The following is a 17,349-nucleotide window of genomic DNA, read 5'->3' on the forward strand; positions in this document are numbered from 1 at the left end:
CTCACAGACTTCGTGGTATTTTGAGAGCAGCGAGGAGAAAAAGGTGACACAGGATTAGCCAGGAGAGCGCCTTATCATTTGACACCCTATCAGGAGAGCTTAGTCAGCCGCCGGTGCGGCGGTCAGAGGTCGACATATACATGGTTTTCCTCTCTGGGACAAGTTGACAGTTGGTGGGCACTGCCAGTTTAAGGGATTGAATTCCAGTGTAGCTCAATGCGCATAGCGCATGACTCCACCGTTACAGGGGTTGGGTGTCCCGTTGCCTGTGTAGCTCAGTAATAGTGACAATGTGATACTTTATTGATCCCCGTAGGGAGAAGTCCCTTTGTTTGCTTCCCTACACAGAGCTCGGTCAGCTATGCGGAGATTCAGAGACTGGCTACAACACTTCCTGAGGATTTCAGATTGAATGTTCAAGGACAGGGTGTCAGTCCTCCCCCACTCGGCTATATGAGACTTCCTTCAGTCTGGACTTGATCAGTTGTTACCTTCAGTTGCTGTTCATTCAGGGTCAATAGCAACTTGCGGGAAAAGAAGCAAGAGACAATTGACGGAGAAATTTTGTTCGGCTTTACTTCTAAATTCTCATATCTGCACTTTTCACCACAAATGGACAGCATCAGATATTAGAAATGGCCTTATGGTTCTTTTAATTGACAAATCAGAACGCACTCTGAAGGACAAATGTCAGTGTTGGTGAAATTCAACGTACGCTAATCATCCAAGGAGTCATATAAATCTTAAATAAATTAGTTCCAATCAGTAATAACTATGAAAGACAAAGAATGAGCTGAATACTAAATGTATTTATCCAGGATTCCCATGTCTTCAAATAAACAACACAACTGTTATTACACCCATCTGGGAAGTTGCAGCCTTTCTAAAGCCAAATGCACCAAAAGCGATGAATAGATAACATATTTATGCAAATTAGGACTTTTGGGGAGGCTTTGATGCAACACTGATATTTGCATTTTTCTCTAAGGCAAACCAAATGCTAAACACCAGACTTGTTCAAAAAAATTACCCAAACACAATGTTAGGTCTGTACACCTTTCACAACATTCACTCTCAGCGAAGTGTTCACTGTAGGGTCTCTGGAGGTAAATAGACTTAAAGTAGAGCAGATTTAGTTTTGAGGATTACAGGTTTACCAACTAAGGCCTGCCTTCGGGCACTTCAGTGGCCAACGTGTGGTCAGGAGCAACGCTTTGTCATGTCTTCTGTGATAAATGACCTCATGCAGCTCTTGTTGATCTGCCTCTTTAGATACAAACAGCGCAAACCAGGAAGGATCGTAACAATATCGAAAAAGAAAGGGAGATGCGTACAGTGAAAAGGCATCTTGCCTACACGGAGAGGAATAGAAGCTGAAAGAGAAAGTCTCATGCTGGCTCATCAATAATGCATGCTTCATTCAGAATCAATTAGGCCTTAGCACACAAAACACGTTTTGCATTATGAAGAGTCTGGCATCGTGGCTGGTTCAGTAGCGAGGCTACGGCCGACCCAAAAACCCGGCTAATAATAGACGTGCAGAACCCAGTCATAACATGAAAGACTGGGGAGCAGTGCACGGGGCTGCAGACCAGGGAGGGCTTCTCTTTTCAAAGGGTTTGGCAGGACATAAGAATATTTTTTTATCTCACGCTCAAATAAGCAAATTCAAATCACAATTAAAACTGCAAGCAGTGATGTACGGGCCCTCGCACTCCCGCGCACCACATGACTAGGAGCGAATATTACCAAACAGGGGTCTTCAGGGCGGGGCTGTTATCATACCTGTGATGTTTGGAGAAGGTCGGTCCATGTACATAAGATTTAAAGCAACTCGTAGTTTCATGGCGAGACGCTCAAAATGGCCGCCTTTTACGGGCACACGCATCGACGAAAACGAATTATTTTAAGAAGATTTAATCCCAAACATGTTATCGATCCATAGAACCTAAATTCATGTCGGTCCGACAAAGTCCCTAGGAGGAGTTTGACAAAGTACAACGTGTCAGAATCGCCCAAAATGGCGACTAAATTCAAAATGGTGGACTTCCTGTCGAGTTGACGTAACGGTGCAATGTAACTTTTTTGTGCGTCTAGGTGTGATACACGTGTCCACCGGATTTCGTGAATTTAGGCAAATGTGGCCGCCGGGGCATCTCTGTAGGGGGTGCTCTCGAGCCGTTTGGCCGCGCCCACTCGCGACTCCACTAGAATAAGTTGTACAATCACAACTGACATAATGGAGGTTTCGCCTTTTAAGAGAATGAAAACCTTTTCACCTCTCATACATCTGCAGGATGCCTTGTGTGCAGTTTGGGGGGCGGAGGGGGGGGGTTCAGCTGTTTAGTCAAAGGCACAGCAGAAGCAGGAGTCGCTGCTCCTTCACTCCCCTGTCAAAACGTGTTGATCGAACAAGCACACTTTTGATTAACGGCCTGCTTCTCCAACGTTTAGGCCACTGCACATTCGCACACTTCGCTCACTCCCTTTTCTGGATAATTATCGATATCAAGTAATGATATACGCTCGAAATGATCCACTGCTCCATAATACACGCTGCTGCCCTTGCAGTGCAGTCAATGCAATCTAGAACATGCGGGAATGGAGCGGTGACTTGCATAAATACTAAAAATTCATAAACACTGCAGTGTCTGCGCTCGGCAAATTAGCATAGCGTAGAAAATCCAAGAAGAGAGCGGACGCATACATCCCTCCCTTAATCCCATCTGTGGTGCCCGAGATATTATGCATAACACCACAAAGGATGGACTGAGAGACACACTGGACCGATTCATATTCCCTACGTTGATTCCATCTCGAGGGAAAAAAACATCAGTGTCAGCCTCAAAAATCTGCATCAGGCCTGAGCGAGCGTGTGTTTATTCGTGGTCTTATTATGCACACTTATTTCAAGATCCTTTTTTTCCTTGTAGTAGTCATAAATATATGTACTATAACACCGATGTCTCCATGTACTAGTAAGAGACAGACAAATATGTACGTTAATCATTCTTGATCATTACAGTAACTGTGTGCTCAATAGAAAATCTGCTGAATAGATGATTTCATGTAAGATGAAGGGGATGAATTGATGCTGGATTGTTTTTTTTTTAGGATATTTCCGAAACTCTTTGATGGATTGTGGATGCCCATACCGATATGTGCATATATTATTTTTCCACCAAATCAAGTCTCTCCAGGAGTGGTATTATCGTATTATCATGCATATCATGATTGCCCATTGGCAGACACAAAATACTGTGCTTTTTAAAATGTAAAACACATTCGCTGGGCAAAATAAGAAAACTACTTTAAGTTCGGTCATGTAAATCATCTCGTCTTTTTTTTTTTTACACATTTTAAAAGTGTAAGATTCATTCTACTTAAATACACCTGGAAGATGCTCCCCGAGACAATCCTGACAATAGCCACACCCATTTCATCAAGTATCAAGCATTTAATTGGCTAAATGATCATTTTGGGCCAATGCTGATATTTTATTGGCACCTGCTGATAACCAATGACATGCATAATATTTGGGCATTCCTTTAAAATGATAATTGTATGTAAGCTAGTGTCTCTCCAAAACAACACTTGCCAAACTTGAAAAAGAAAGCACATTAAAAAAGACCCCTTCAGGCAAAACACCTCATTCACCTTCTCACAGTCGCTGGTGCTTTCAGCCGACGGCGCGATGAGCCCGTCGTGTAATTATGTTCTCAGTTGGCCAACCTGTGTACAAAGTGAGACTGAAATCACAGCAGCGGGAGTTTGTGATCGCATTTCAAGTCAACACTTGTTACACTCGCTGGCTGATAAATGTCAATGCGATAACAGCAGGACACTACAGAAATGATGTACCCGAGCGCCGACACCACTACGTGATTAGTCAATTGACAAAAACTTGATAAACCACTTTGACATCAATTATCGTTCCTTTTGTTTTTCGCAAAAATAAACAATATCGGTTTCAGGCTTCTGTAATCTGTGTTTGCTACTCGGCTCTCTTCTTTTTTTCGACGATTGTAAATTGAGTACTTCAGGTACAGCGCTGCGGCCTGGTGCCGCCCACCTACCGCTCACAGCTTCAGCCTTCGCTGTGATTATAGTCTGGAAACTTTGCTCGCATTAAGGTCCGCTCAGACGCCCCGAAGGTCGGATCAATCGGCGACCGGTGGGGGAGGCGACGCGGGAGGACATTGGAGGAGTTCCAACAATTGCGGCGGTGCCACGGTGTCATACGGTATGTGATGGTCACTGCTGATTGGTTAATCAACCCGACGTCTATGCCTGTTAGGATGCAACGACTGCAAACCATCTACAACAGAGCGGCGCCAGACCGATATATTCATGCAGGGAATTCAGCTAACCGACAAAAAGGTTGGTTGGATAAAATTATCTTCAAGCACTCTGGGAACTTGTGAGACAGAATCACTGCCCATCATAAACTAGAAGGACATCTAAAAAGCAACAAAACGGTTTATATGTGTGTGCACATGGGAAGTCAATTTAAAATGTTTTTTTATTTTTTTATTTATTTTACAACAACAATGCAACTTACTGACATTATTTCCGAGTAGGTTTATTTGTGGCGCGTTGTCTCCCTGCTTCGCTTGCTTGGTGAGTTCAGGGATCACAAGACTCCCCTCCTCCACACGGATGTGTCTGTTAGTATCAAGCTTACCATATAGCCCGAGCTTCATGATAAACATACTCAACCCTCCGGAGCCACGGCAGAGTGTAAGAGCTGAGCTGTGCTTTCAGACTGGTCTTTAAATAGATCGTACCCCTCCGTTTTTCAGCCCAACTTTGTGCAGCAGGCAAAACACTGGCCAATAACCAGCTGACTGTGCAATATCATTAAAAGAAAAAAAAAAATACTACGCGGTTACATAGTCAAGAAATCAAAATGAACTGCACCGACCGTGCAGACATCGAGTTACTCCCCTTCTGTTCCTCAAAGAATCATCCCTCACCTTTTTTTTTTTAATCTTGTTTTGCAATATTGCCAGTGTAGGCGTGTTTGCATTTATATGAATATGCTCGCTTCCTGCGTGCGTGCGTGTGTGTGTGTGTGTGTGTGTGTGTGCGTGTGTGTGTGTGTGCGTGTGTGTGCGTGTGTGTTTCTGTGGATGTGTCGAGGATCTGTACCAGATTTAGGAGTCAAGTGCAAATATGAAAATAATTACCAAAACCCGAGCTGCCTGAAGGAACTCCAGCAGGGCTAATCCTCTCAGCCGTTTCTATCCCTGGCTTGGGCTAGTCTACAAAGGGTTTTGAAGGCTGTGTAAACTAACAATGCCTAAATCTTCTTATGAATTAACCTAGTGGTGAACAAGCTTTACTACGTCTGCCAAGTGCTGAGAGCACGAGAACATTCACTTGTCATCGCTACCCAACAACTCCACACTGGACTATTCTCCAAAATGGGAACTTTGGAGAGACTAAAGTAGAGTAATGTAGTGACATAAGGAGGTCCCAGCAGACAGCACAGCAATGACAGCATAACGCACAGGTCATTTTTTTCTAATTAATTTATTGTGCATTTTGTTCGTATATTAATTAATGATTTTGTTTGTCAAATGGCACAAAACACAATACAGGAAAACCCCATCAGGAGTTTCATATTATATGTTTTGTTAAAAAGGGTCAAAAACTTTGAGATAAAATTTACAATTATATATATATATTTATATATATATATATAACAAATCTACTCAAGATTTGTTACCGGATACCTTCAACTAGCTAATTTCAGCACAAATATTTTGACATAAATGAGCACAGCAGGGGTTCATGCAGGTGGTAGCACTTGCAGACGTCAACGTGTTGGAACAGCAGCCTCCACAAAAAGCACCAATGCCAGTCAATTACAACATGCCAAAATCAGTCAAATTTGTAAAAAATTTAATCATTTTCAAATATGACTTCTTTTTTTTTTTTTTTTTACTAAAATGTCATTACTTTTACTGGAAATGGGAGAATATTTGTCAGTTCCTTTATGGTAGGCGTTGGGGTTTGCCAAAAGGTTTCCCTATTGAACAAACGCATGAATTCAGCCAGAAACAGCAGGTTACATTCACAGTCTGAATCTATGGACCACTGCAGGTAAATTGCTTCAGGGTGTATTAGATTGCTGCAGGGAATCACTATCAACATATTGTTTGTTTCATTGCCACCACGGATAGTCTGCAAAATCTGCTTTTCGAGGTTAATTATATGCAAAGCATTTTAGAGCCTTGAATGCAAGTGAGGCATTCAAGGCTTCCAATGTGATTTAAAAATCAGGCGAGAACCATCAATCAGCCGTAGATGCTGCTTCTCGACAAGTCATGTATGTATGTATGCATGCATGTATATATATATATATATATACACACACACACACACACACACACACACACACTACTGCCCTACACTAGTAAGCATACAAACAAAACAAAACTTTGACCTTTGAGCACCATTGAACAGTCTCTTATGCATTATATCCCCTAAACATCCTGTTTCAACCAGCCATTACAGAGGCAAGCGACACTCAGCACGCCATTTGAAGGATATTGAAAACGTTTCTATTCGCTGGGCACAGAGGCTGGTATACCAGACATATACAGGCCCTACATATTTACTAGAGTTCGGCCTGTGCCAGCGACTGCTGGCCCCAGCACAAGCCAAGGACTGCAGAGATGAAGCGGCCAGCGAGGAGAATAAATCCAGATTGAGTGGGCTGGTTGGAAGTGCAGTGTGGATCACGTAGCGTTGATCATCTCTTCTGCTGGTGGTTCGCTACGGCTTTTATCTCTTTTACATTAGCCACAGCTCCATCCTTATGTGGGTGGCGCTTGATTGCTAGGCAGCATATGGTCCCCTTAGCACCAGATCATTCCACTACATGCTTAAGCAACAGTGCGTCCCTGCCCCCAACCTTCCCCTTGAAGCTGAGAAGAATACATTTTGACAAGCCATAAATTGGCACACTTGCCCTGAGTTTCTGCCCCCTGGCAGAGAGTTGAGGCCGCTGCAGGGCAAAATGTGACAAAGTAAGAGTAACAGTTAGTGTATTCATCCTGAGAAAGTAAAGAAGTTGTTGTTTTTAACGCCGTTTCCTGCGCAGAAGATGCTCTTAGCCTTTGGTCTTTGAGTGTGCGTGATATGCGTGTGATTCTTTGTATCCACAGAAGCACATTTTATGCATTTTATGTGCAGAATCAACCTCAGGAACAGTAACCTCGGGTCACAACGATTACATTCATGATAGTTACTGTCTGCAGCAGTTACACAACCAGAGGCCTCCTCCAATAAGCTAGTTCACTCAGACATAGGACTGCTCTTTTTACTCAGCAAATCCAGTATTGGCATTAATCCAAACAATGCAAAGTGAAAGTACAAAGTACTATTTTAATTAGTATCAATGTAAATACCAACTTATTTAAGAGATTTTCGAAACCGACTGTTGTTGTACTTCCACTACAGCTGCGCCAATAATAGATTTTTGAGATCAATACCTACATCAACGTTTGAGTGATTAAAAAAAAAAAGGTACAATGAAGATCTTAAAGTTACAAAGAACTGAGACCATGATAACGTGACTAAGCTCGACATTTTACAGATGACAAATAAAGCAAACTCACTTTTCTATGGTGGACAAACTCTGCAATGTTAACACTGAATCTAATTGACATTTCTTGTTCATTTTAAGCTGAAACATAATGACAAATCTTTGATTCGTGCCAATATTTACTGAAATTTGAATCTGCTACTGGGTAGCAAGTCTGACTAACCAAAAATCTGCAAAACCTAAAGTAAATGAAGCTCCCACATCATCTGATCAAGCAACTATGGTTTTGCCTCAAACAAACTGATACTAGGAATGAAATTTGGCTTTTTCTTGTCCAGAAAAAGGAGCAAATCGGTCGAAACAGGAGACGGCTGGTGCACACGTGGCTGCTACTGCCAATAGTTTGCGCTGTTGGGACATTAATCAACAACTGATCAAAACATTGGATGAATTGATGCACGGAGGTGCGTTCAATCTATGGTCTCGTGGCATTGTAGGCGAGTGGGTGTGGTGGGTGCTCAAATCGAGTGCGTGGAACCCGCAGCTCCTAGTTTAGCTCCGCCCTTTGCTATTAGTTTCCGAAAAGTCATGTCAGCTTTGACTAGCCATGAACTTGAATTTGAATCCAGGCCCGGATGCTTCTGTCCAGTTAGGTCCACCGCTCCTTTTGCAGTGATCAGTCAGCAGATTTGACCAATCACTGCTCTCCATCCAGAGCACCCACTTAGAGAGCAACAGTGATGGAGCGTTTTGAGTTGTTGCTGGTATTTTTATAACCCATCTAAAAAAGACCCACCAATTTCCCTCAGCTTCCTCATTTTAGTTACGAAGACAACGCCGGACCGCAGTCTGTCTTTTTTTTATTGCTCGTGTTGTATTTGTTGCTTGTGCAATTGCTGTTTGTGTTCCCGAAACTTTACTTTAACAATATATCCTCTCAGTAGTCAACATTTGATGTTTTTAATATTGGCTATACTTGGCACCAACTACATATGCTATATACATACACACACACACACACACACACACACACTTTTATGTACACGTACATAGGTCTACTTATACATGCATACACATATGCGCGCGCACACATACACATATATATGTATGTATATATATACACTGTTGTGTGCGTGTTTGTGTGCGTGCGTGTGTGCGTGCGTGCGTGAATCCTGTGGCCTGCTACGGCAGCCTCCCATGTAACCGTTGTAAATAGATACAAATGTCGCCTCGACCTCTTCATTAAAGCTTTACGGCTTTCAGATTAAAACACTGTTGCCGCTTTCACCGCGGCGCCACGCGACATACGGAGATACACGTCTTTACGAATACGTTTAACGCAGAGCGACCGGGAGAGCGAAGACGTAACGTGAGCACTCGTTACATTTCCCTGCCCGCTGTATAAAAAAAAAATGTGTCATAATTAGTCGCCAACCAAGGCCTAATAAGCGTGTATTTTTTTTTTATTTATTTATTTTTTTTTGCCACGAAAACTAATTTGCACGAGCCTCGTCGCTAATAAGAGCGAAGGCTACGCCGAGAAGGGATAAGAAATATCTGGGCCACGGGCTGGAGGCTACTGTCAGCCCTGGGGGTATTGCACGGAGAGCGCGACGGGGAGCCAAAAGTGGGTGAGAAAAGCGTTTCCTTCTCGCCCAGAGCTCCGCGTTGTCGACCGTTGACTCAAAGCGAAACGCTCTTTCCGAAAAACAACCTGTCAAAACCGCACGTTATTCGACACATTAAAACGCGGGCCTGCCCACTGGTGTGTTTACCAGTCGGCGGGCGGTTGAAAATAGGAGCTGCTTACCATCTTTGCAGGTCGGATGATGAAATCCAGGCGGTGTGAACGGTAAAAAAAAAAAAAAAAAAAAGGTACAGCAGCAAAAGAGTCTGTAGGCCGCCGGGATGTGGCGAGAAATACAAAAAAAAAAAAAAAAAAATACGTCTGCGGTGCTCTCGGAGGTCTCGTTCCTGGCTTTATACCCAGCTTCAGGCTCTCTTCGCCGTCTCTCTCTCTCTCCTTCGCCGAGGCTTTCACTGCAGTGGCAAAGGGAGGGAGACCCGCTGGGAGGGGACAGTGAACGGAGGAGGAGGAGGTTCGGTTTGACAAGCAGGCGGTGGCGGAGGGGAGGAGAGAAGAGGCGAAGGAGGGGAGGGGGTTGGGGGGGGGGAGGTGCAGCAGTACTGTACATCCGGGAACTGCAGGTTCGACTTATTTATTTATTTTCTTACCTCGGGGAACAATGTTTGTGCGTGTGCACCCCCCGCTGGCATCATGGCTGTACTGCAGGAGGCCTTTTGGTCCTGGACGCCAAATCCAGGACACCCTGAACCTCCATATAACACAACTAGCAGATGGATTTCATTTCATATAATTCCCTTATCTTTAAAAAGTATTCTACCGCTAAAGTTGCCTACTTAAGGTTAATTGACCAACACGGCAATACTCCAGTACTCCATTACAAATAAAAGTCCTGCATGCAAAAAAAAAAACAACGATTGAAGGGAAATATTAGCATCAAAATGTGGTTTATTAAAGTAATAAAGTAAAAGTACTGGTTTTGTCCCTTTGACTGATATATATATGTTTACTGGATGTTACCGTTTAATATCCAGGGGCAGCAGATAAATCTGTGTGGTCTTCAGATGATTACTGGAAGAGGAAATTATTTTTAAAAAACACAAATATGTTTTCAGTATTTAGACTTTCTCTCATCTCTGATACTTGGTGAGATATTGGATAATTTGAAAGTTTTTTTTTTTTGTTTTTTTTTGTTTTTTTTTTTTAAATAAAACCACAATAGAAGGTTTGAGGGAAAAATATTTTTTTTTGTTGGAGCTGTTAATAACATATAAATGTGTCCCCGACGACAACACTGCTTTTTGTAAGACGTCAGAAGCCAGAGAAGTTGGAAACCACTTTAACAGTCTGTTGTATTATATATGTAAAAGCTTGTTATATTTTCTATTATTTTGAATCTTCATCTTAAAAGTAACTAAAGCACATTGAATAAATGTAGTGGTTTAAAAAGTATAGTATATCCCTCTGAAGTGTTATGGCGTGGAAGAATAAAGTGGCATCAAATGGAAACACTCAAGTACAAAGTACCTTCAAACTGTACTCATAAACAGTACTTAATACTTAGTACTTAATTTCCACCACTGCTTATCTCCTACATTAAAGTTAGACTGAAAATATAACTCAAACAATGTCCTGAAGAAAATGTTTGGAGTTTAACAGGCTGGGAAATCAAGCTAAATGGGATGTCAAGTGAAAAAGGTTTTCAGACATAAGATTCCCTACAACAGCATTTCAATATTTCATTATGAGGGAGGTCCCAATTACATGCTGATCTCAAGTCCGCTCTTCACTTGAATGGCTGAGCATCTTCTGTCTTATGTTCTATTGTTTTTTTACTTTTTCAACCAGGATATGTAAACTTTCAATTTTGGCTGATTGTCTGCCAAAAATGGTAAACTGAGCTGTCCATAGACGTGACGTAAAATGTGAAGCCTAAACCTGCATGCAGAAGACATTTTCCCTTTCAGAGTCTGCCAGAATATTTCCTGCCAGCTGGAGTACTAATTGTAAAAGTATTGTGCTCATCTTTAAGGCATTTCTGGATAGCCACTAAAAAAAAAAATAAAAAAAAAAATAAAAAAAAATAGCCCCAAATGAAGTTTGGAAAATGGCATCTTGCAAATTGCAGCTCCCCAATTCCCAAATCCTGCAGGATTCCAGCGGGCCAGGAGGGTAAAACAATCACATTCTTACAGAAACAGACAACATTTTAATGTCTTTGCAGGCTGGTTGATATGTTTGTGACAGATTCCTTCACTCCTCTTTAATTTTGTTTTTCTCCAGAACATTACATTCTGCAGTATGAACCTCCAGCAGGATCTTCACCATATTTTATCATCAAACATCAGGTTGGTGGGCATCATATTGGTCCGTTTTTTTCTTATAACTTTCTATTCAAATGCTATTTTTTGTTAAAAGTGGCATGAAGTCCTGTTCATAAACTTGTACGTTAAGTGTTGTGTCTGAGTAGTGGATGTCTAGTTATAACTGTTGTGACTGATCGACATCACGATCATGCTTCTGGTGGACATTCCTCTTCCTGCCACATCACATATTTCTAAAGTGTTTCGCATTGACGTCGATCAGTTTTCCTCTCTTGACTTTGAAAAGTCATCAATAAAAATGATGATTGCTAGAATTCTCCCATACATAGGGGGTTTGAACTGAAACTGACTATGTATATTGTAGCAGCGATTTACAGAAGAAGTTGCTTGAGCTGTCAATATTTGCGTTTCTAAAAAAAATAAACCCTAATGTACCTAATAGTTTGCAGCAGGATAAGAATACAGACATTAATTGAAGGCATTTGCCACACGAAAATGTTTTTCATTTTAATTTTAACAACATTATAAACAAACACCACTTTCACAAAATAAGGTCAGAACAATATGTAATGTACATTTCACCACTACATTGCTCCATTTGATTGTCCTTTTGCTGCCCTGGTTTCTTGCATAGGTAAATTCAGAATTTAAATGAAAATATTTCATTGTTATTCCTACCTAAATACACTCAGTAATATGTACAAATTTCACATGGTTCACATTACAAAAATACTATTGTGTTTTAAAACATTAGGATTTTCCACAAGAAATAGAAACATTGGTTTTAAGAAGTGCCATTAAGAGTTTAAGCTCCTAATATTCCAAATATTAACATCATTTCTCATTTTAATCAAACATATCCATGACTAAGTCCTTTGGAAGAGGTAGAGAGAACAAACATGACACAAATTCACCCAAATCCAATATTCCTAATTCCAAACAGCATTAACTGTACACAACATCGTACCACAAAACATCCACACAGCTAAACAGAGGGTTTCATTTCAAAATCGTGACCAATTTTTTTTAAATAATTGAGTTTCAAGCGGTATCACAAGCTAGCTTAAGCAAGACAACTGAATTTGAGGTACTTTCAGAGTTTAAAAGAGGCTCGCAGAGTAGCTGACCTGCACATTTTTAAAAGCCAGAGACAGATCCTGTCAAGGCACATGGGTGCAGTGCACAATTTGGTTAATTAAACTCAATTAAGGTCAAAATTACAGAATATATTAATCATTTTTTGTTATGAAGTAGCGATTGTGTGAAAGCATATACTACAACCGCTTTAGTCGGCTAAAACTTCAAATGGATTTGGTTTACAACTGGTTTCTTCCCAGAGAGACACTTTCTCACAGCTAAAAGTAGCAGCAAAGTAAACTGATTTTTTTTTTCTTTTCATCCATATACAAAAAAAATGTCCATTTGAATTCCTTTTATCTGATATTTTTCTTAGCCATGCTGTCCTGCTCTGTTGCATTCTTTGTAAAAAAATACCTCACATTTTTCACACTATAAAAGCAGATTTCATGGAAAGTTTCCACGGTAGTGCTCATGGGTAAAGCTTTGCTTGGAACCAATGAAATCAAAATATCACTAATGCAAAGACACTGAACTCAGTCGAGATGGCAAGTGCTTAATTCTGCCAGGTAATAAAGTTTCTGATAAATATTAACAAGACATGATGTGAATTTCTGGAAAGGATGGATTTTGCAATGAAACTCGTAGCTACAAAGTACACAAACACAGATAAACACATCTGTTACAAGCACCATTTAAAAAAACACACACACACACACACACATATTGTAACTAAACACACCGGCACACTCACACACACATACAGTACTGCACATACACTCAAGTGTTACACACTTGAGGGCTTCCAGATGCCACAACCAAACTGCACGTGAAAAAAGAATATTAATCTCAAACCATTATTTAGTCTTTCAATACATCATTAAAATAGAACATATGTTGATTTTCACACATTTGTATTATCACTATAAAACACAAAGACCGTGAGAGGACCGAGAGCGTTGCTGCATTTGATATGTTCTGCCATAGGAAGTGAATTGGCAGGAGAATGGATGCATTCTCTTGCTGCATAAAAGAGGGAAACGGTGCCTTTTCTTCTCACACAGCTGCAGATTTTCTGATGTTGGCAGATGATGGAAAGACTTAAAGCCACAGAGACGGCTTCCTTTTGTCATGACAACGCACACACATACAAAATCTCTCAGGCTGTTTCAGGCCGATCAGATGAACATCTCCTTGTTGACCCACATGAGTGTGCGCGTGTCGTTGGGTTTGCATTCGTACTCGATGCTGTTGAAGCTGTTCCCCCACTGGCAGTGGTCCCTCTTGTTGTAGTTGTAGTACTTCACCTGCCACACCGTTTCAAACATCCCCGCCTCTGTAAACTGAAGCACACAAAGAGATTTCAGTGTTTTCTAGTGGCCTGCTGTGATGAGCTGATGATGAAGCACGTAGAGTCACACTATATCATGTGTAAAATCCTGTGAAGGTGAAATGAAGAGGAGGCATGCTGACAGGACAGATGGACACATGCACACACACACACACACACACACACACACACACACACACACACACACACATATTTTCCCAGAGGCACCGGGGTGTGAACTGGACAGATGGGTTACATACACACAGATACTCACACAAACATATGCGGACAGAAATGACAAATCTGGTGACTGTGAAGGCCATAGCATCATTTTCATACTCATCAAACCCTTCAGTGACACCTTGCACCCGTGCAGTACTTTCGTGGAGGAGTGTAACATGATGGTCTTGATACATGTTGCTAGAGCTACCTTTTATACAGTGATTAGTTCACTGTCAATTACCCTTCTTATTATTCTACATCACCCATAAAAATGGGCGCTGGGAAAATGTGACAGACATTTTTGAAAGTTTGCTGACAAGCAGGGCAGACAGTTGAGAAAACAATTGTTACATTAATAAATGTTGGAGATAATTGTTAGTTGAATCCCTGTAAATACAATTAATTACAAGCTTGAAAAATCAATTACCCACCCACTCTGAACAATAACCTTGGAAACGTGCAGCTGTTAGGATACACTGTAGAAAATCTGTAACCGTGGAAACGTTGGCAGAACCGTAACCATAGCAACATAAACACATCTGGTAGGACCACAACTCAGCCTTTAACATATGGATTATAAGGACATGTGCAGAGACACAGTCCTTTGTCTGTCTTTTGGAGACAGACAAAATCAAATAGTAATTTAAGAATCACACTTTATAATAATAACTTTTGTTATTGTCAACAAATCAATACCAAAACCTACAATTTCTCTCAAAAATGTCTGACTTTCTCACCCTGTCTGTATCACATTTGTTCCTCCTGAAGATGTAAATACTTTCATTTTTGAAAGATAATTTTCCTAAGCTGGTCACTGGGGTTTTTCATCATCATTAATGAAACAGGAATAAATGCAGTATTTCTGGGATGAGCTTCAGTTGTGCGACCACAACCGAGCTGTTTGACTCAGAATAGAATCAGTTCATTTTTGGTTTTTGGTCATGTCATAGACTTTGGGACATTTAGATTTATATTATTGTGTTCATTTTGCAGATGCTGCTGTCCAAGGAGAAACACAAATGAGGTACAAGAAGAGGCCTTCAAGATCAGATGCTTCCACAGCAGTTGCACATCCCAACGGCCAAGTTCCACAAATCTTACAGGTGTATGTAAGCAACATACATGGTAAGTGGCTCCGAACTCTCCAAACTGAGACTAAGTGCGGGTCAAAATCAACATTAAAGACAGATAATCCACACACTTAATTTCTCCCGATATCAATAAGCAAGGTCTTCCTCAGGCTTTCTCAACCAATTAGACACAGATAGGCTTTGACACATATCCCGAACTCTTCCTGGCCCTAAAATGACTTTTGAATTTTGGATCACTCCTGCGTCAGTACACCCATACCTGGATGTTGATTTGAACTGGTTGCCTCTCTCCACTCTTGGTGTGTGACACCCCCTCCGTCTCATACAGGCCGGTGTAGACCACAGACTGCGGGTCTTTAGACTGCTGCTCCAGGGGAAAGCTCACCCCACCCACACTCATCGACCTGCAGCCAGGAACACAACAAAACAAACAATCATTACTAAACAGTAATAGATAGATAGATAGATAGATAGATAGATAGATAGATAGATAGATAGATAGGATAGAGAGAGAGAGAGAGAGAGAGAGAGAGAGAGAGAGAGAGAGAGAGAGAGAGAGAGAGAGATACTAAAAGCACATGGGGTTTGATGAGCAGGTCCCAAATCCAGTGCAACACCTCCTGTGCATCGTGGCATGTGTGACCTAGTTTTACACTGGAGGAACTCGCTCCGGCATGTTTCACAGCCTGATGGATTTTATGCTCGACACTAATCCTTATTTGGACATGGAAGTACAACAGCATTCATTACATAATCGTGAATTGTAGGCAAATCACAAGAGGGCGGTGACACAAAGCCCAGACGCTGGAGTCCTAATCTGTGCTGGATTTGACGTGCAGCCATTTGGGGTTTATGCTGCCTTCATGTGCTCCACGTAAAATCCTACTTTCGAGTGTTAAATTTGGAAATAGTGTTCTTGGCAGCTCCACAAAATAACACACAAAATAAATGTACAACATCTCTGATTTGACACTATTATAACAAAATATATATGAGCTACTTTTAAGATGTGTTTTGTTGTCTTTACAGCAGAAGTCTTCCATTTCCTACTGCACCCGAATGAAGCCTTCACTTCACCTTCTCTTAAGCAGCAAATCTGCTCAAATCAGTTGGTCACACGAGAGGGAAGCAGCTTCATCTTTGGTCCTATAATTACCGTCAAGCAAGATAATTACTATCTGTGTTATTAAGAGGTAAACCAAAGTGCAGAAACTGAGGACGACGCAGGAATGATCCCAGTTATATTGTATTTCACATAATCTTTTCAAAAACACTAATAGAACAACTAAATAAATACAGAGAAGAAGCATCACAATAATCCCACTAGTCGCGCGTAAAAAAAAACAAGAACATATGGGACAATACAAAAAAAGGTTGTGTACAGGGATGACACAATCAGACAACAAATCTACAGTAGGCTGTTTGGATGGCTGCCAATAAACCTCCCTGTACAAAAATAAAAAATATATTTTCCAGTAACGTTCCCCTCATTGACTGAAAATATGTCGGTGACGGCACGAGTGATCTATTTTATTTATTCATTCATCAATTTTCTCAGAGAGAAGTAGAAATCTGACCTCGGCGTGATATTTGCCTCACATGATCAATACATAACAGTTTGTTTGGGTATTGACCAAATCCCGATAATCCATGGACTACCTACGTGGCTTCGACTGCTCCTGGTTTAACGATCACCTCGATTTTGTACTTGGACCCGGTCAGCAGCTTGATGGTTCGGGTCTGCCCGAACCGGGCGCCGTCGGATTTGAAGTACACCGCCGAGTTGTTGGGAAGCATCTTCAGGGAAATCCCAATTTTGACGATCTGCGGAATGTCGGCCATGTTTCCATATAGCTCTGGTGTATCTCCAGGATCAGCAGGGATTGCGGGGAGTGGGAGTTTATTTCTCTGGTATCGATCAGTTCGGGCACAGGGGGGAATGTCGTACGGAGAAGCCCGGAGAAGAACGCGCAGCACAGGAAATTGCGCTGCTCTGTAATCCCGTCCAACCTCCAGCATTGGCCTAATCCCAGCCAATGCTCTCTCTCTCTCTCTGAAAATCTCTCACTCCCTCACACCACAGTCTTTCACCAACTCTCCCCTCCCACCCTCTCTGAAGCTCTATCCCTTTTACTCCCCTTTCAATCTCTTAATTAAGTAATTGT

The 17,349-nt window shown here is 41.4% G+C and overlaps 2 protein-coding genes and 1 long non-coding RNA gene across 3 annotated transcripts in view; 1 reads left to right on the top strand and 2 right to left on the bottom strand.

The window, feature by feature from the left end:
• Positions 1 to 9,636, bottom strand: part of ppp3r1a (protein phosphatase 3, regulatory subunit B, alpha a) — a 26,922-nt gene extending 17,286 nt beyond the window's left edge. The window contains exon 1 of the mRNA XM_069144257.1: positions 9,366 to 9,636. Coding sequence (XP_069000358.1) covers positions 9,366 to 9,368 — 3 coding nt within the window. The 5' untranslated portion in view covers positions 9,369 to 9,636. The remainder of the gene's footprint in view (positions 1 to 9,365) is intronic.
• Positions 8,875 to 16,652, top strand: LOC138195149 (uncharacterized). Its single transcript, XR_011177990.1, has 4 exons — positions 8,875 to 9,186; positions 11,424 to 11,488; positions 15,087 to 15,218; positions 16,214 to 16,652. It is a non-coding gene; the product is annotated as an uncharacterized lncRNA (long non-coding RNA).
• cnrip1b (cannabinoid receptor interacting protein 1b) lies at positions 11,958 to 17,216 on the bottom strand. The gene is made up of 3 exons (XM_069144256.1): positions 16,848 to 17,216; positions 15,444 to 15,588; positions 11,958 to 13,884 (listed from the first exon to the last, which is right to left on the bottom strand). The coding sequence occupies exons 1-3, from the start codon at positions 17,201 to 17,203 to the stop codon at positions 13,720 to 13,722; spliced, it is 666 nt and encodes a 221-aa protein (XP_069000357.1). The 5' UTR covers positions 17,204 to 17,216; the 3' UTR covers positions 11,958 to 13,719.
• Positions 17,217 to 17,349: the final 133 nt, after the last annotated feature.

The sequence above is a fragment of the Embiotoca jacksoni genome, unplaced genomic scaffold (assembly GCF_022577435.1).
Source record: "Embiotoca jacksoni isolate LCO1_2020_lvr unplaced genomic scaffold, fEmbJac1.0.p SCAF_12, whole genome shotgun sequence".
Taxonomy (NCBI): Eukaryota; Metazoa; Chordata; class Actinopteri; family Embiotocidae; genus Embiotoca; species Embiotoca jacksoni.

Excerpts from the sequence above, each read along its gene's own strand:
- cnrip1b (XM_069144256.1), bottom strand. The coding sequence starts at position 17,203 with ATGCTGGAGGTTGGACGGGATTACAGAGCAGCGCAATTTCCTGTGCTG. Across the intron at positions 15,589-16,847 it reads CCAGGAGCAGTCGAAGCCAC|GTCGATGAGTGTGGGTGGGG; the intron begins GTAGGTAGTCCA and ends TCCTGGCTGCAG. Across the intron at positions 13,885-15,443 it reads CAGTTCAAATCAACATCCAG|TTTACAGAGGCGGGGATGTT; the intron begins GTATGGGTGTAC and ends TGTGTGCTTCAG.